Here is a 15,747-nt window from a genome sequence, read left to right on the forward strand (position 1 = left end):
AAGGGGACACATGCTAACCTGACCAGCTCAGGGAAGACCTGTGGGGTGGCCTTGCAATCTCAGAGACCTAAAGTGGCCACAAAGGATGGTCTGAAATTAAAACTTTTTAAATAAAAGCAGTTTATAGCAGGTAGTCATGTCCTAGGCTGGCATCTTCCCTGACAAAGGTCAATCTTTACCTTAAGTGAACCTGTCTATTGTCTTTTGGCATCTAAGATAACATATCTTGGGATTGTCAAAGTAATTTTCCTTTTTCCAGACCCCTCAAAGCCAGACACCACTCTGTGGAGACCACACATCCCCTCATGGTTTTTGAGTTAATTGTTGACTGTTAACTATCCCATACCCACCTACTAGTATGTAAAAGATGTATGTGTCTGTCATTTTACTTTTCATCCAATCCCAGAGGCTTCCTCATTTTGCTTTCTTCCATTTCCCTCATCTGTCACCAGTGGATTTCATGCAACCTCTTGCATCTCCTCTTTTGATTGTGATGTATAAAATAAGGTGCAAACTTGCCCTTCTTTGGAGTAATATCTCAATCTGTTGAGATTTTGCTTCCCGGCAATTGTCAACAATTTGGGTCAAATAAACTCACAAAAATTCTTTATAGGTTTGAATGTTTCTTATATTGACAATCCTAAAGGTAACATGGCAAAAAAAGGGGTGGGGGCGGGGGACTCAGGCAATTTATTCTAAAGGCCTGAAGCCTCAATGTCTTTATCTGTAAACTACAATCTCCACATAGAAGTTTCTGTAAAGTTAAGTAAGTCTATAAACACAACAAACTTAACCCAAATGGCCATTTGCTGAGAACTGGCTAATTAATTTATTGGCTGTTTTTTGTTTTCTTATGTGTCAACTCGGCTAGGCTGCAGTCCCCAGTTACTGGATTAGACACTACGCTAGGTGTTGCTGTGAAGGGATTTGGCAGATGCAATAAGAGCCCCTAATGAGACATTACGGATAATCTCATGGAGCATCCCGGATAACATAGATAGGCCTGGTTCAATCAGTTGAAAGGCCTCAGAAGCAGAAGCCTTAAAAGCTTCCGTGAAAAAAAGAAATTCCGCCTGTGAACAGCAGTCTCACCCATTCCTGTGAAATCCATCCTGCTCACACTCTTCCCCTCTGGTCTGCCTCAGACAACTTCGGTCTACACCTGTAAGTTCCACCTGCCGTGGTCTTCCTGTTTTGACCTCTGGCTCTGTGGGTTTCAGGCTTGCTTAGCCAGCACCCACAATCCATAAGCAAATTGCTTGTAATACATGTGTACATTTACATATATACTGTACTGGTTCTGCCTCTCTTGTTGAAGCCTGACTGACACCCACAAACTGGAAGGGGACGCACCTGAAAGGAATGAGGTATGCATTCTAGGCCCTTCCAGGCCCCACTGAGAGTAATACAATAGTAAAGAAAATAAAAAGGTATGTTGATAAATAAACTTAATTTTGCTCCTCTATTAAAACAAAGTAAATAGCCCAGGCAAAGTAAATAGCTCAGTGGCGGAGCATTGACTCATGCACCTAGAGGTCGCTGTTCGATTCCCAGTCAGGGCACAGGCCCGGGTTGTGGGCTCGATCCCCAGTAGGGGGCATGCAGGAAGCAGCAGGTCAATGTTTCTCTCTCATTGATGTTTCTCTCTCTCTCCCTCCCTCTTCCCCTCTCTGAAATCCTAATAGAAGAGTAATATGCAAATTAACCATCACTCCGCTACACCCGCAAGCCACGCCCATCAGCCAATCAGGAGAGAGTATGCAAATTAACCCACCCAAGATGGCTGCGGCCACAGAGTGAGCAGGAGGCTTGGGTTTCCTTGGCAATAGAGGAAGCTAAGCTTTCCGCACACCCTGGCCAACCCAGGCCTCCACTCAAGGCTACAAAGTTTCAATTATAGAAGATAAATAAATCCCAACAAAAATGGCTGCGGACGTGGAGCAAGCAGGAGGCTTGGCTCCGCTCAAGGCTACAAAGTTTCAATTATAGAAGATAAATAAATCCCAGATACCAGGGCATCCGCTTGGGTCGCCGGGGGGCATGGCCGGCCTGCAAACCACCACAGGCCCCTCACCCAGGCCGCCCCACGCCTCAAGGGAACCCCCACCTGGATCCGGGACACCCTTCAGGGCAAACCAGCTGGCCCCCACCCGTACACCAGGCCTCTATTCTATCTAATAAAAGAGTAATATGCAAATTGACCATCACTCCAACACACAAGATGGCTGCCCCCATGTGGACACAAAATGGCCGCCACAAGATGGCCAGCAGTGGAAGGCAGTTGGGAGGGACCAGGTCTGCAAGGGAGGGCAGTTGAGGGTGATCAGGCCAGCAGCGGAGGGCATTTGGGAGGGACCAGGCTTGCAAGGGAGGGCAGTTGGGGGCGATCAACCCTGCGGTGGAGGGTAGTTAGGGGTGACCAGCCTGGCAGAGGAGGGAAGTTGGGGGCAACCGGGCCTGCAGGGAAGGTCAGTTCAGGGGGACCCAGGCCTACAGTGGAGGGCAGTTAGGGGCAAACAGGCTGTCAGGGGAGCAGTTAGGCATCAATTAGGCTGGCAGGGGAGTGGTTAGGGGGTGATCAGGCTGGCAGGCAGAAGCGGTTAGGGGCGATCAGGAAGGCAGGCAGGCGAGCAGTTGGGAGCCAGCAGTCCTGGATTGTGAGAGAGATGTCTGACTGCCCATTTAGGCCTGATCCCGGTAGGCCTGGAATGCACCAAATTCCTTGTAGTTTGGTCCAAAAGGCACTGACTGTCCTGATTGAAGCTGCTCCAATTGGTCAGTGAAGAAGCTGTTGAGGATATAGCTGTGCAGCTCTGATTGGATGGGGGAAACATTAGTATTATTGGTGGAAATAGGATTCCAGGCACTCCTTTGTAAGGCTGGCTCATATGACAGAAACACAGTGCAGAGAGTGGTAGTTCAGTGCAGCCTCCTCCCTGAGGGGCAGGTGGCATGAGAGGCTCTTGTAGAAATGACTGTTGGCTGTTTTTCACATTTGAGCCCAGTTGTCCACCAGGAGCCCTTGTAGGCGCCTTCTTTCTCAGGGTTCACATTGATGAAGATGAGTTGAACAGTGCTGCTCTGCACTTGACCTGCGAAAGTAACTCCTGTGTGTACCTGTCCTAGCAGCCAGAAAAGAACATGCCAGTTTACCTCTGACAATGAAAGCAGGGCGGCTCGGATTCGGCCTGACAGTGCCAGGAAGAGGAATGGGCCTCTGTTCTGCTGGACCGTGGGGATCGGAATGCACTGAACATTGATGGCATCACTGCTCTCCACTGTGCTGCCATTGGTCCACCTGCTTTCAGCTTCTAAAACAACTTTGCAGTTGTTGCCTCTCTGCTCTCCCCTTATTTCTAGATTTATGAATTTTTAAAAGAAATCCTCTTTCTATAATGTACTTCTTTTTATTATTGACTAGAGGCCCGGTGCACAAAATTCATGCACGGGGGGGTGTGTCCCTCAGCCCAGCCTGCACCCTCTCCAATCTGGGACCCCGCGAGGTATATCCGACTGCCTGTTTAGGCCCGATCCTACCGGGCTGGGCATAAGGTGGCTTCTAAGGTAGCATTGTGCTCCTTAAAGACAACATCCATCTTATTCTTTGGAGCATACGTGTATATTATGTATGTCCTTCTATATGTATGACACATTTCACAGTTTAAAAAACACATATAAACTCGTAATAGCCAGGAGAACTGCCGGGGCAACACCGAGAGGCTGGAGACCAGGTTCCAGAAGGTGTGAGCAGAGGAGAGCATGGACTGAGGAAGGGAGGGCAAGGACACTCACTGGCTAGACTCCCAGGAGAAGGGAGCCTCGTAGAAAGCCCAGCTGCCCCAGGCCCAGACTCGGAGCCTTTCCCCTGTAACAGGACTGTCACTCCCAGGCCAGCCCAGCTTCCCCAGGGGGAGTTCCGCTGCCTCTGAGCCCTACCCTGTGCTTCCTTGGTTGGCATCCATGACCCAGGTGGCCTTCCACTCTGTCAATTCAATGCAGGCAGCAGCTCAGCTTCCTAGCACCACACTGCAGTTGGCCACTCTGCTCAGCCTCAGAGCTTTGTTTCAGCCAAGAAGAGGCCCGAGGCTTTGGGCCAGTGCTTGGCTCCTAACCCAGACTCCTTCCGTTTCTGTCCCTAACCATCAGGCGTCAAGCTTGCTCCCAGCCTCCCGCAAAGCCATGTGCGTCAGGGCTCCTGGAACTGGGGTTTGCTCAGCCTCTGCAGGGCTGGGGGAGGTCAGCACAGGCAGAGCCTTGGAGATCACCTAGTCTGTGCTGTCTTTGGAGGCCCGAACACCGAGGCCGGGAGCAATCCGTCCAAGGCCTCACGGTTGGAGCTGTCAGCTCTGCCTTTCTAGAAAGACCTGAGCCTGCCTGCAACAGACACCGATCTGGGTGGAGACTCAGGGAACAGTGCCCCCCACCCCACCCCCACCTGGTCTCAGTCGCTCAGAGCTGAGCGGGAATCCCCTCTCTGGCCTGCTGGCAGTGTGCCCAGGCTGCCTGCATGGCCTCAGTGCATCCCAAAAGCATGTGGTCTCAGCAACTTGACTGGCCCTCCCTCCCATTTTTATAAGGTGGAGTGAATTTGCCTTGTAATTATAAAAGAAAACCGTTTCCCATAGAAAATTTGGAAAATACAGAAACATCTAAAGAAAATAAAATTACTCATAATGCCCCAAATGCAAACTGTTAAGGTTCGGGCAACATGACTGAGCTCTTTAAAAGAAACCGTTCCTCACAAATCAGAAAGGATATATGCACCCCTATGTTCAAAAGCAGCACAATTCACCATAGCTAAGATTTGGAAACAGCCTAAGTGCCCATCAGCAGATGAGTGGATTAAAAAACTGTGGTACATCTACACAATGGAATACTACGCTGTGCTAAAAAAGGAGTTCTTACCATTTGCAACAACATGGATCGAGATGGAGAGCATTATGCTAAGTGAAATAAGCCAGGCAGAGAAAGATAAATATCACATGATCTCACTCATTTGTGGAATATAATGAACAACATAAACTGATGAACAAAAATAGATCCAGAGACAGAGAAACATCAATCAGAAAGTCAAACCCCAGGGAAGGTAGGGGACAGTGGGGGTAAGGGGGAGAGATCAACCAAAGGACTTATATGCACGCATATAAGCCTAATCAATGGACACACACAACAGGGGGGTGGGAGCATGAATGGGAGGTGGGGGTAATGGGGGAATAAGGACACATATGTAATACCTTAATCAATAAAGAAATTAAAAAAAAAAATAAAAGCAAATAAATAAATAAATAAATAAAAGAAACGGTTCCTAAAACAAGCAGCGTCCCCTGCATACATTTACCCTGTAGGTGACAAAATTGACTCAGCACTGTCCCCTGAGAATGGCGCTGCGTCTGGGCTGCCCAGGAGGTACGGGCAGCTCTGTGGCTGAATGCATGTGGGTAGGCTGTGCCCTGGTCCCAGCCAGCAGCACCGGCCCCACACAGCTCTAGGCCTCCGGTGGCCACCGGGGAGGCTGAGTGCGGGTCTACGATAGATCCTGCAGGAAAGGACAGGAGTTGGCCTGTCCCCACAATAGCAAGAGGCTTTTCCAGGCCCTCAAGCTCCTCCGCAAGAGAAGAGGGCTCCTCGGTGCCCCAGGCCTCGGAGCCTTTACTGCAGCAGCCCTGGCATCTGGCTACTTTTCCCAACCTCCCCGCCCCTGGAACACAGGCTGCTCCAGAGAGCCTTGCAGTGCTGGGGCATCCTCACAGCCCCGCCAGGCTGCCCCCCTCGCTCCAGGCTGGCCCTTACCCCTGCAGATAAGACCTTGACTGGGAACATTATGGGGTCCCTTTCCCTTTGCTTTCCAGGGCCCAGCCAAACCTATAGACCTGAAGGTGAGCACCTAAGGGCAGGACCTGAGTCTTGCAATCAGCCACCTGGTTGCAACCTCACCCACGCTGTGCAGGACAGATGGGCGGATAGAAGGATGCATGGATGGTGGGTCGCATAGGAGGGGAGAAGGGAGCCAGAGAGAGGCTGATGCGGCAGGAAAAGGGGCTCCTGATTACACTGGAGCTGGAAAGAGCCCATACATCAGCTGGTTCCTGCTGCCGGGAACGAAGGAATTTAGGAAGAAAGGGAAGTGGAGGGAGCAGGAAAAGACGGGAAACAGTGAAGTACAGGTGCCTTCATCACAAATTACAGAAATTGACCTTTATTTATTGTACTAAAGTCTGTTTTGCTTTTAATACAAAGTAAGGTTTCTTTACAGAAAATCCCAGTCTGTCGGAACAGTACCTGTGCACACTGTACCATCACAGTCCCACTGTCTGCAGCTCAGAGCAACGCCCCGAGTGCGCATAAGACTCGAGACAGCCTCGTGTCTCAGCTGTCTGAGCTAGAAACTTGTACCTGTAAAACAAAGGGCAGCATTGAGGACCCAAATGTGTCTCTTTTTGAACAACTGTGCAAGAAAATATATCCCTTTTTAAAAAATGTCAGTATGGCTAAACTACCATCTAGTGTCTAGAATTACAAAGGATAAAATGAAATCAAAGATTTCTTGCTAGTAAAATGAAATGTTAGGAACAGTATTAAAATATAGGTCCTACCCCAGTGACACACGGAGCCCGGTACAGTACCTATTAACAACAGGACGCACAGTTTAGGGAGGAACCACATCAAATCTGCAGCCAGAGGTACCCAGCGTCATAAGTGCAAAAAAAGGAAAAACGAAAGTCCCAATGAAGACATCCTCAAGGAGCACTGGGCATGCCGGAGCACTGTAGCCAAGACTAACAGGTCCCGCCCGCTTTTTAGATTTTGACGGTGACAACACTAATCACTAGGCTTCCCCGAAGACTCTCAACTCAAAGTCTGAGACACTTTTCATGTCCAAAAGAGCTGACGTGTCTGCTCCCTCTACAGTTTGAGAAGTACCCTGCAAACATTGCACTGAGAAAGGCTGTCTCTATTTACAGAACCTACAAAGGACCAACGGCATGCATCGGCTTGGCCTCCTGCCAGAACCAGTCGTCAGCGTGAGCCCGAGAGGCTCCGAAGGACAGAGAGACGGAAATGATAAAGGCAGGTGGAGGAGAGATGAGAGGGCATGCAGGCAGGAGGGAAAGTCTGAGACGAGTCTGTGGAGATGCCAGTGTCGCCTGCCCTGGTGCAGGCAGGGAAACCACTGCCGCTGGCGAGTCGGCCCCACAAAGGCACTGGTTCTGCCACCACCAATGTCCAAGCATCTGCCATGGCGATGTCCTTCCAGGAGAGATGCCACCGAGGAATAGGTTTTTCACAGCTCTGGTCCCACCACGAACCTTCTAGAGCAGAGCAGCCCATCGAGGTTCCAGAGTTATTTCGCTGAAAACAGGAACAAAACCAAAACACGAAAGCAACACGAGATGGACAGGGGCAGGGGCTGGGCACCAACAACATGGGCCGTTCAAGTAAACAGAAACAACCAAATACTTAGAAAGGCTTGTAAACTTGTGGTATGAAAGGTTCTCTGCAGCATCTCAGATTGCTGGCCTCGGAAGGCTGGTGTGGAACCTCTAGCAGAGTCCTGGGTGGTTACTGTTTTGTCTTAAAGCACACGTGTGAGGAAGACGGTCTGCTGGGCTGGGCTCGGGGCCACGCGTCTGCGGCCCACTGTCTCTAAGGGGAGCAGCTGGGGCCCTGCTCGTGGACCCTCCCCCAGTGCTCATATTCCAATGGACTTTCAGTTAGAGAAGCTGAGCCAGGCCCGACGCTGGTGACAAGCCGCCTCCGTTCCCAGCACAGCGGCCTATGGCGGGCAGGCTGGAATCCACAGGACTTTGCTCTGCTCTTGGCTGACCAAAGCCATGATCTGATCGCAAATGCTTGACAGGGCTCCTCCCTGGACGACCCCTGCAAAAGAGGAAGACCCCAGGTCTGAGGCAAATAAATACACCTTTTACTCTTTCTGTTTCTCCGCCTATTTTGAGCTCCTGCCTCTCCCATCCACTTTCTTCCATCAGCAAAAAATTGGGGAAGAAAAAGAAGAGCTGAACACAAATCCCTTTGGCTTTTTATCTGTCTCTCTGGTCCACTGTTCAATAGGATGCTGAAAGCATGAGCTTAAATGAAGGTGGGTGTCAAACTTTGCCAGGCTTCCCCGGCCCGTCACAGGGTAACCGGATGTAACCCCAGGCATCACACGCGAGTAGGCCTGGTGCCCAGTCTTGCCCTTGGGGAACCCAGCATATTGGAAAGCCATTTGGGGTCGTGTTATAAAGGTCTGATCCGCAGCAGAATTGTGCAGGAAACGGGTAGGAGCTGGACATCCCATGGACCAGAGAGGATTCCCAGCAAAGACGTGAGGTTTCCATGTATGTCCCAGCCCTGCTCACAGGCTTTCGACACCACGGGCCCTGAGACACCAGCCAGGGCGTTCAGTGTGCTCCACAGAACACGCAGTGGACAGAGTGTGTCCCAGGTGCCCATCACAGGCATGCACAGGACTTGCTGGGGAGTGCTAGAAACTGCTATAGACACATGACAGAATCTGTGTGTCTGTTGAATCTAATAAAGAAGCAAGGCCTGTATTTTATATGTTTGGAGTTTTAAATCTTCATTTCTCTAGTAACTATTAATGTATTTGACTAAAATACTGGTCCGTGGTGGACTGGAAATTAACACACACACATACACAGGGAAGCACCAAGGCTGGTTCTGAGAACCGCTGCATGCGAAGCACAGATCCCAGCAGCCTCCATGTTACCGACAATCACTGCCACACCTCTCCGCGACCACTACCTATTAACCCCCACAAATGACTAATGTTGTGGAGGAGGCTGAAAGCTATAGGGTTAGTGACAGCCAGCAGCTGGAGCCAGGCCTGTTGTGGTTTGCTTTGTTTCAAAGACCAGGGATGGTAAGGTCACAGCTTTTCTTCACCAAATCTCAAGGCAAAACTGACCTGCCCGGGGGGTGCTGGGAGCACAGGGTCACGGCCACCCCGTGCTGCCGCCCGGGAACCCGGAAGTTGTGGTACAGGCTCTGAGACAGACCTGCCACTGCACACGGGACAAATCTGGGTGGATAGGCCAGACCCTGGCCTGGGGCCAAATCAGGGAGCTTTACCTCTCAACCTATTGAATTCCTGCACTGCCCTGTGCCTGCCATCAGAGCATCTGAAATGAGTGTTGGCAAGGGCATCACTGGCCCCCAGCAAGCATGGGCTGTGCCACATCTAATTCTCTTCGGGACACCTACCTGTGAAGTACCTACTGTACTCCTGCTCAATCTTCTGAGCCGTCTCGAACTGCTCTTTGGAATGCCTCTGTGTCACCTTGTCCTTCAGGTACACGGGGTCTCTCTGCTCCCTGTGGGGACATGCAGGGAACCGAGTGAGCCTTGCGCTTCCCCGGAACCCCTCTTTCGTTCCTTTGTCCAGAGTAACAGGATCCCCGCGTGCTCCCTTTGTAAGCACAGCCGTAGCCTGCAGGCTCCATGGAGAGCTCTGGGCAGAGGTGGAAGGGGGCACCCCCGTGCACGCACATAACGAGCAGACACCCCAGTGGCCCCCAAGAGCAGGTACCAGAAGCTTGGAAGCACAAACGGACAAAAGGGAGGGGCTTTGATGAGCTGTTGGCCCAACTAGAGGTCGGGGAGCAGAGGCTCACCCATGACAGCCTGCTTCTGGCGGAGCTGGGCGCACATGCCCCCTAGCTCCTGTGTCCTGTGGGCACCCAGCTGAGGGCCCCTAGCTCCTTGTCCTGTGAGCACCCAGCTGAGGGGCCCTAGCTCCCGTGTCCTGTGGGCACCCAGCTGAGGCCCCCTAGCTCCTTGTCCTGTGGGCACCCAGCTGAGGCCCCCTAGCTCCTTGTCCTGTGGGCACCCAGCTGAGGCCCCCTAGCTCCCGTGTCCTGTGGGCACCCAGCTGAGGCCCCCTAGCTCCCGTGTCCTGTGGGCACCCAGCTGAGGCCCCCTAGCTCCCGTGTCCTGTGAGCACCCAGCTGAGGGCCCCTAGCTCCTTGTCCTGTGGGCACCCAGCTGAGGGCCCCTAGCTCCTTGTCCTGTGGGCACCCAGCTGAGGCCCCCTAGCTCCCGTGTCCTGTGGGCACCCAGCTGAGGCCCCCTAGCTCCCGTGTCCTGTGGGCACCCAGCTGAGGCCCCCTAGCTCCCGTGTCCTGTGGGCACCCAGCTGAGGCCCCCTAGCTCCCGTGTCCTGTGAGCACCCAGCTGAGGGCCCCTAGCTCCTTGTCCTGTGGGCACCCAGCTGAGGCCCCTAGCTCCTGTGTCCTGTGAGCACCCAGCTGAGGGCCCCTAGCTCCTGTGTCCTGTGAGCACCCAGCTGAGGGCCCCTAGCTCCTTGTCCTGTGAGCACCCAGCTGAGGGCCCCTAGCTCCCGTGTCCTGTGAGCACCCAGCTGAGGGCCCCTAGCTCCTGTGTCCTGTGGGCACCCAGCTGAGGGCCCCTAGCTCCCGTGTCTTGTGGGCACCCAGCTGAGGGCCCCTAGCTCCTTGTCCTGTGGGCACCCAGCTGAGGGCCCCTAGCTCCCGTGTCCTGTGAGCACCCAGCTGAGGCCCCCTAGCTCCTTGTCCTGTGAGCACCCAGCTGAGGCCCCTAGCTCCCATGTCCTGTGAGCACCCAGCTGAGGCCCCCTAGCTCCTTGTCCTGTGGGCACCCAGCTGAGGGCCCCTAGCTCCCGTGTCCTGTGAGCACCCAGCTGAGGGCCCCTAGCTCCTGTGTCCTGTGAGCACCCAGCTGAGGGCCCCTAGCTCCTGTGTCCTGTGAGCACCCAGCTGAGGGCCCCTAGCTCCTTGTCCTGTGAGCACCCAGCTGAGGGCCCCTAGCTCCTTGTCCTGTGAGCACCCAGCTGAGGCCCCTAGCTCCCGTGTCCTGTGAGCACCCAGCTGAGGGCCCCTAGCTCCTTGTCCTGTGAGCACCCAGCTGAGGCCCCTAGCTCCTTGTCCTGTGGGCACCCAGCTGAGGGCCCCTAGCTCCCGTGTCCTGTGAGCACCCAGCTGAGGGCCCCTAGCTCCTTGTGCTGTGAGCACCCAGCTGAGAGGCAGGAGAAAGGAATGGGGCCAGGGTGGGAGAGGAGCTCTGCAGACAAAGCGGGACATACTCAGAGCCAGGGCAGCACCCAAACAGGGCAGAGGGGGCGGGCAGGGAGGGGCTGAGCCAGGCTAACATTGCCCGGCTCTGAACGTGAGACAGCAGCTTGAGGTGGAAAAGTTGTTCCCACATGTGCTGCCTATTTCAAGGCCGACAGGCTGGTCTCATTCTTCCACCCCCACCCTATGCCCCAGCACCACCACCCTGGCCGTGGGAGCAGCAGCTCCACCAGCCCAGCCCCAGGCCCGGCCCAGGAGCCCCCACCTACTTGATGTGCTTGGCGCTCTTGTAGTGGATGAAGATGACGATGGGGTAGATGTGCATGTGGTGCAGCCGCTCGATGGCGTGGGGGGCGACGTCCAGCAGACAGTGCCAGTTCTGTGGGGGGTGGGCGGAGAGTGAGCGCCAGGGCCAGGCCTGAGGGCCGGGCCTCGGAAACATCGCAGGCCTTCTGGGAACACCTTCCGCTTTCTATGCCACCAATGGGGCCCACCTCTCCCCTCACAGGCTCTGCCTGTCTCCACAAATGAACACCAAGTTCTACCCGTGAACAAGGAAGCGAGGCCATCTCTCATGAAGACAAGGCATGACAAACGGTAGGGAAGCTAACCCCAAACTCTCTACTCACAGCTGTCAGCGCTGATGGGGTCAAGGCTGGGAGACAGTGCCCAGTGGGGGCTGGATGGACCACTGCAAACTTCCTTTCCTGCCTTTGCCCAGATATAGGGAACTTTTTAAGCGCTACCCCACCTTGCCCTCTGATGAGCAGGGCCTGTAGTGGCGGACGGGAGTGTCTGTCTTTGGGGGACTGTGATTGAAATGTGTCCCAGGCTCCCCTGAGCCTCCAGGCAGAGTGTGAGCCAGAAGAAGCCCACTGCACCATGCTTATGGCTCCCCACTGTGGGCTAAGTGCCTGGGGCTCATCACTCCACCTGGGCATCTACACTTACAGCTCTAAGAGGTCCGGGAAGGCGGGGCCTGAGGAGCATCCACAGCCTTGAAGGTGCCTTTCCCACACACCCTGTGATCTGTGATGTCCACTTTCCCTTATGCAAGTGGACCCCAGAACCTTCCAGAGCCTAAAGACCCACAGCAAGGGCTGCTGGCCCACCCAGGGGCAGAGTCCTGACGGAAGCCCTGGGCCCTGTCCCAGCAAAGGCACAGGAAAGCTCTCACCCAGCTCAACAGACGTGTGTGGGACCCAGCTGCAGACCTCCCTCAAAGAGGCACCTGTGCACAGGGTGACTCCTGCACCCTTCCCTCACACCCCCTACTCATGATGACTCCTGCACCCCTCCCTCACACCCCCTACACATGGTGACTCCTGCACCCTCTCCTACACCCCGTACACATGATGACTCCTGCACTCTCCCCTACACCCTGTGCATACGGTGACTCCTGCACCATCCCCTACACCCCCTACACAGAGTAACTTCTGCACCCTCTCCTACACCCCGTGCACAGGGTGACTCCTGCATCCTCTCCTACACCCCAAACACGTGATGACTCCTGCACTTCTCCCTCACACCCCGTGCATAGGGTGATTCCTGCACCTTCCCCTACACCCCATGCACAAGGTGACTCCTGCACCCTCCCCTACACCCCGTGCACAGGGTGACTCCTGCACCCTCCCCTACACCCCGTCCACAGGGTGACTCCTGCACCCTCCCCTACACCCCATGCACAAGGTGACTCCTGCACCCTCCCCTACACCCCGTGCACAGGGTGACTCCTGCACCCTCCCCTACACCCCATGCACAGGGTGGGTGACTCCTGCACCCTCTCCTACACCCCATGCACAGGGTGACCCCTGACTGGCTTCCTCTTCATGAAAGTAGAAGCACAAAGAAGGCTCATCCGGACTCAAGAGCATGGGTGAGCTCACCAAGGGTCTGGGACTGCACAGGGCAGCACCCAAAGGCTCCAACAGGTGCAAACCCTCAGTCTAAAGCAACGGGTACCTTTTCTGTGATCTCCTTTATGGAAGCCACTGTGGTCACGTCAAAATGGCCACTCCTGCGCTTGTAGTCGACAAACAGGCAGTCTTTGACGCCTCGCTCGATGGCCTGCTGGGAGGCCTTCATCACCTCTGCAAAGCAGACACAGGCTTCAGGAGGTGGCACCACGGAGCGCCCTGCGGGGAACTCTGGAGGGGCCACTAGGACCCAGTCCTGCCGTCTTCTCTCCAGAGAAAGAGCCGCAGGCTACTCACTTCTAACTCAAGTCAGTGTGGGATGGAAACACTGTGGGATTGGCCCAGGAGACTGAGGGAAGGGGCACGGGGACGAGCACAGGGGTGGGGAGGAGGCCTTACCCAAGGGGCATCTGCAGAACTTGCTGGGCTCCTTGTTCACCAGCATTTCCTTCACCACATCCAGTAACGGCCCCAGAATCAGGACGGGCCTCAGGGAAGTACAGTCTACTTTCTGGACCCGCTGATAGGCAAGGCTCACCGAATCTGAGGGAGGGAGAGGGGCAGTGTCATGGTAACCGCCTGGGGTAAGGGAGGGAGAGTGGATGGGGACAGTGTGGTCCTGTTCTTGCTAACTCCAGGCAGGTTCACCCCTACACTCCACAAACCCAGCGCCAGGCAGTGTGGCCAGCTCACCGAGTCTGCCTGGGACTTGCCCAGTCTTAGCACTGGAGCCCCACATCCCAGGCACAGCAGGGCACAGTCATTCTGGAGTCCAGCACAACTCCCAGTCTGTGAACACCCAAGCATTTCAGCACTTCGTCTGCTGAAACCTTTCCTTCTGTGTCTTAGGCCTGCTCACCCACCTCCCTACTCATTCTCTGCTCTAAGGATCTGTTGCCCAACAATGCAAACATACTTAACACCACTGAGCTGGATACTTAAAAATGGCTATGATGGCAGATTTAATGATATGTGTTTTTACCACAAAAATATCAAATGGCAACTAAAACTAAAATGTGCAATTTCTGAAATAAGGACGAGTTGGATACAACAGAAGAGTGTATTGTGAACAGGAAAAAGGTCAGGAGAAAGCACCCAGGCTGAAGCAGGAGAGAAACAATATGGAAAATGTAGGGGGTGTGTAAAACACATAGGGGAAATGGTCAAAGAAGTAAGATAGAGCCCTGGCTGCTGTTTCTAGGTAGTTAGAGCATTGGCATACAAACCAGAGAGTCATGGATTCGATTCCCAATCAAGGGCATGTACCTGGGTTGCAGGTTCAATCCCTGGCCCTGCTGCTGGTCGGGTACAGGAGGCAACCAATTGATGTGTCTCTTTCACATCAATGTTTCTCTCTCTCTACCTCCCCCCCTCACTCCCTTCTTCTCTTCCACTCTCTCTAAAAATCAATGGAAAAAATATTCTTGGGTGATGATGAATCAAAAAATAATAATAATAAGATACAGAAGGAGAGGAAAGAAGAGCACAGAAGCAGTTTTAAAGGAACAGTGGTCAGGCATTTTCTAAATGACACAATTTTCCAAACTCTAAATATATGTGCACTTTTCCATACATATATCATCTATACTAAAAAAAGGGTAATATGCTAATTAGATCGACGTCTTCTGGACAACCTTCCGGACATCCTTCCTGACAAAGCCATGGTGGCAGGGCCAAGGCAGAGGTGGTTAGGGGCAATCAAGCCAGCAGGGGAGAGCAGTTAGGGGGATAAGGCCGGCAGGGGAGAGCAGTTAAGGGGATCATGCCAGCAGGGGAGAGCAGTTAGGGGGATCAGGCCGGCAGGGGAGAGCAGTTAGGGCGATCAGGCCAGCAGGTAGGTGAGTGGTTAAGAGCCAGTGGTCCCTGATTGCGAGAGGAATGTCCAACTGCCCGACATTTCCCGAGGAGTCCCGGATTGGAGAGGGTGCAGGCCAGACTGGGGGACCCCCCTCCTTGCCCCCGTGCACAAATTTCATGCACCAGGCCTCTAGTACTTCAATAAAATGAAAAAAGAATTAGTCACCGTGGGTTAAAAAAACACACACGGGAGAAACCAAGATGGCGGCATAGGTAAGCACCTAAACTGCTGCCTCACACAACAATTTCAAAACTACAACTAAAAGACAGAAAAGACATCATCCAGAACCACAGGAAGGCTGGCTGAGTGGAAATTCTACAACTAAAAGGAAAGAGAAAAGCTCACGGAGAATCAGAGGAGCAGCAAAGGGCTAAGGTACAGAGACACACGTGCAGAGAGGAAGGGCGGCTGAGTGCCTGGCTGACTTTCTCTGGCAGGAGGGGGAAGGAAGCCCCCGACTGCACTGAACCCCAGTTCCGACTGCACTGAACTCCAGTTCTGGGCAAAACCTTGTGGATCCAGGCTCATACAGGGGGAGTCTGAACTGTCAGGTAGAGAGAAAGGCACACAGAGACTCGGAGACCCGGGGGAGCTGCGGCGGGCAGGGGTCTGGAGGGGCACACGCGCGCGAGTGCTCGCAGAGAAGGCTGAATGCGGAGGTTGCCGCAGGCATTCCCTAGCGGAAGAGAGTCGAAAGCTCCTGACTGCACTGAACCCCAGTTCCGGGCGAGCTCCTGGGGACCCACCCTCTTACGGGGGAATCTGGACTGTCAGGCAGAAACTCAGGGGATCCGCAGAAGGCAGAGGTCTGGGGGCACGCGCCCAAGGGAAGGGCTGACGGGAAGCCAAGACTGTCTGCTCCACCCTGAGACTCTGCCCTATCCAGGCTGAGCACAGAGGC

General features: G+C 53.8%; 1 protein-coding gene across 3 annotated transcripts in view; it reads right to left on the reverse strand.

The window, feature by feature from the left end:
* Positions 1-6,160: 6,160 nt before the first annotated feature.
* DLG5 (discs large MAGUK scaffold protein 5) overlaps positions 6,161-15,747 on the reverse strand; it is a 114,694-nt gene continuing 105,107 nt past the window's right edge. For all 3 annotated transcript variants that reach the window (XM_080641767.1, XM_080641768.1, XM_080641766.1), the window contains 5 exons: positions 13,388-13,531; positions 13,035-13,162; positions 11,342-11,451; positions 9,226-9,335; positions 6,161-7,878 (listed from right to left, as the gene is read on the reverse strand). In XM_080641767.1, coding sequence (XP_080497893.1) covers positions 7,775-7,878; positions 9,226-9,335; positions 11,342-11,451; positions 13,035-13,162; positions 13,388-13,531 — 596 coding nt within the window. In that variant the 3' untranslated portion in view covers positions 6,161-7,774. The remainder of the gene's footprint in view (positions 7,879-9,225; positions 9,336-11,341; positions 11,452-13,034; positions 13,163-13,387; positions 13,532-15,747) is intronic.

This window comes from Plecotus auritus, assembly GCF_963455305.1.
Source record: "Plecotus auritus genome assembly, chromosome: 9".
Lineage (NCBI taxonomy): Eukaryota > Metazoa > Chordata > Mammalia > Chiroptera > Vespertilionidae > Plecotus > Plecotus auritus.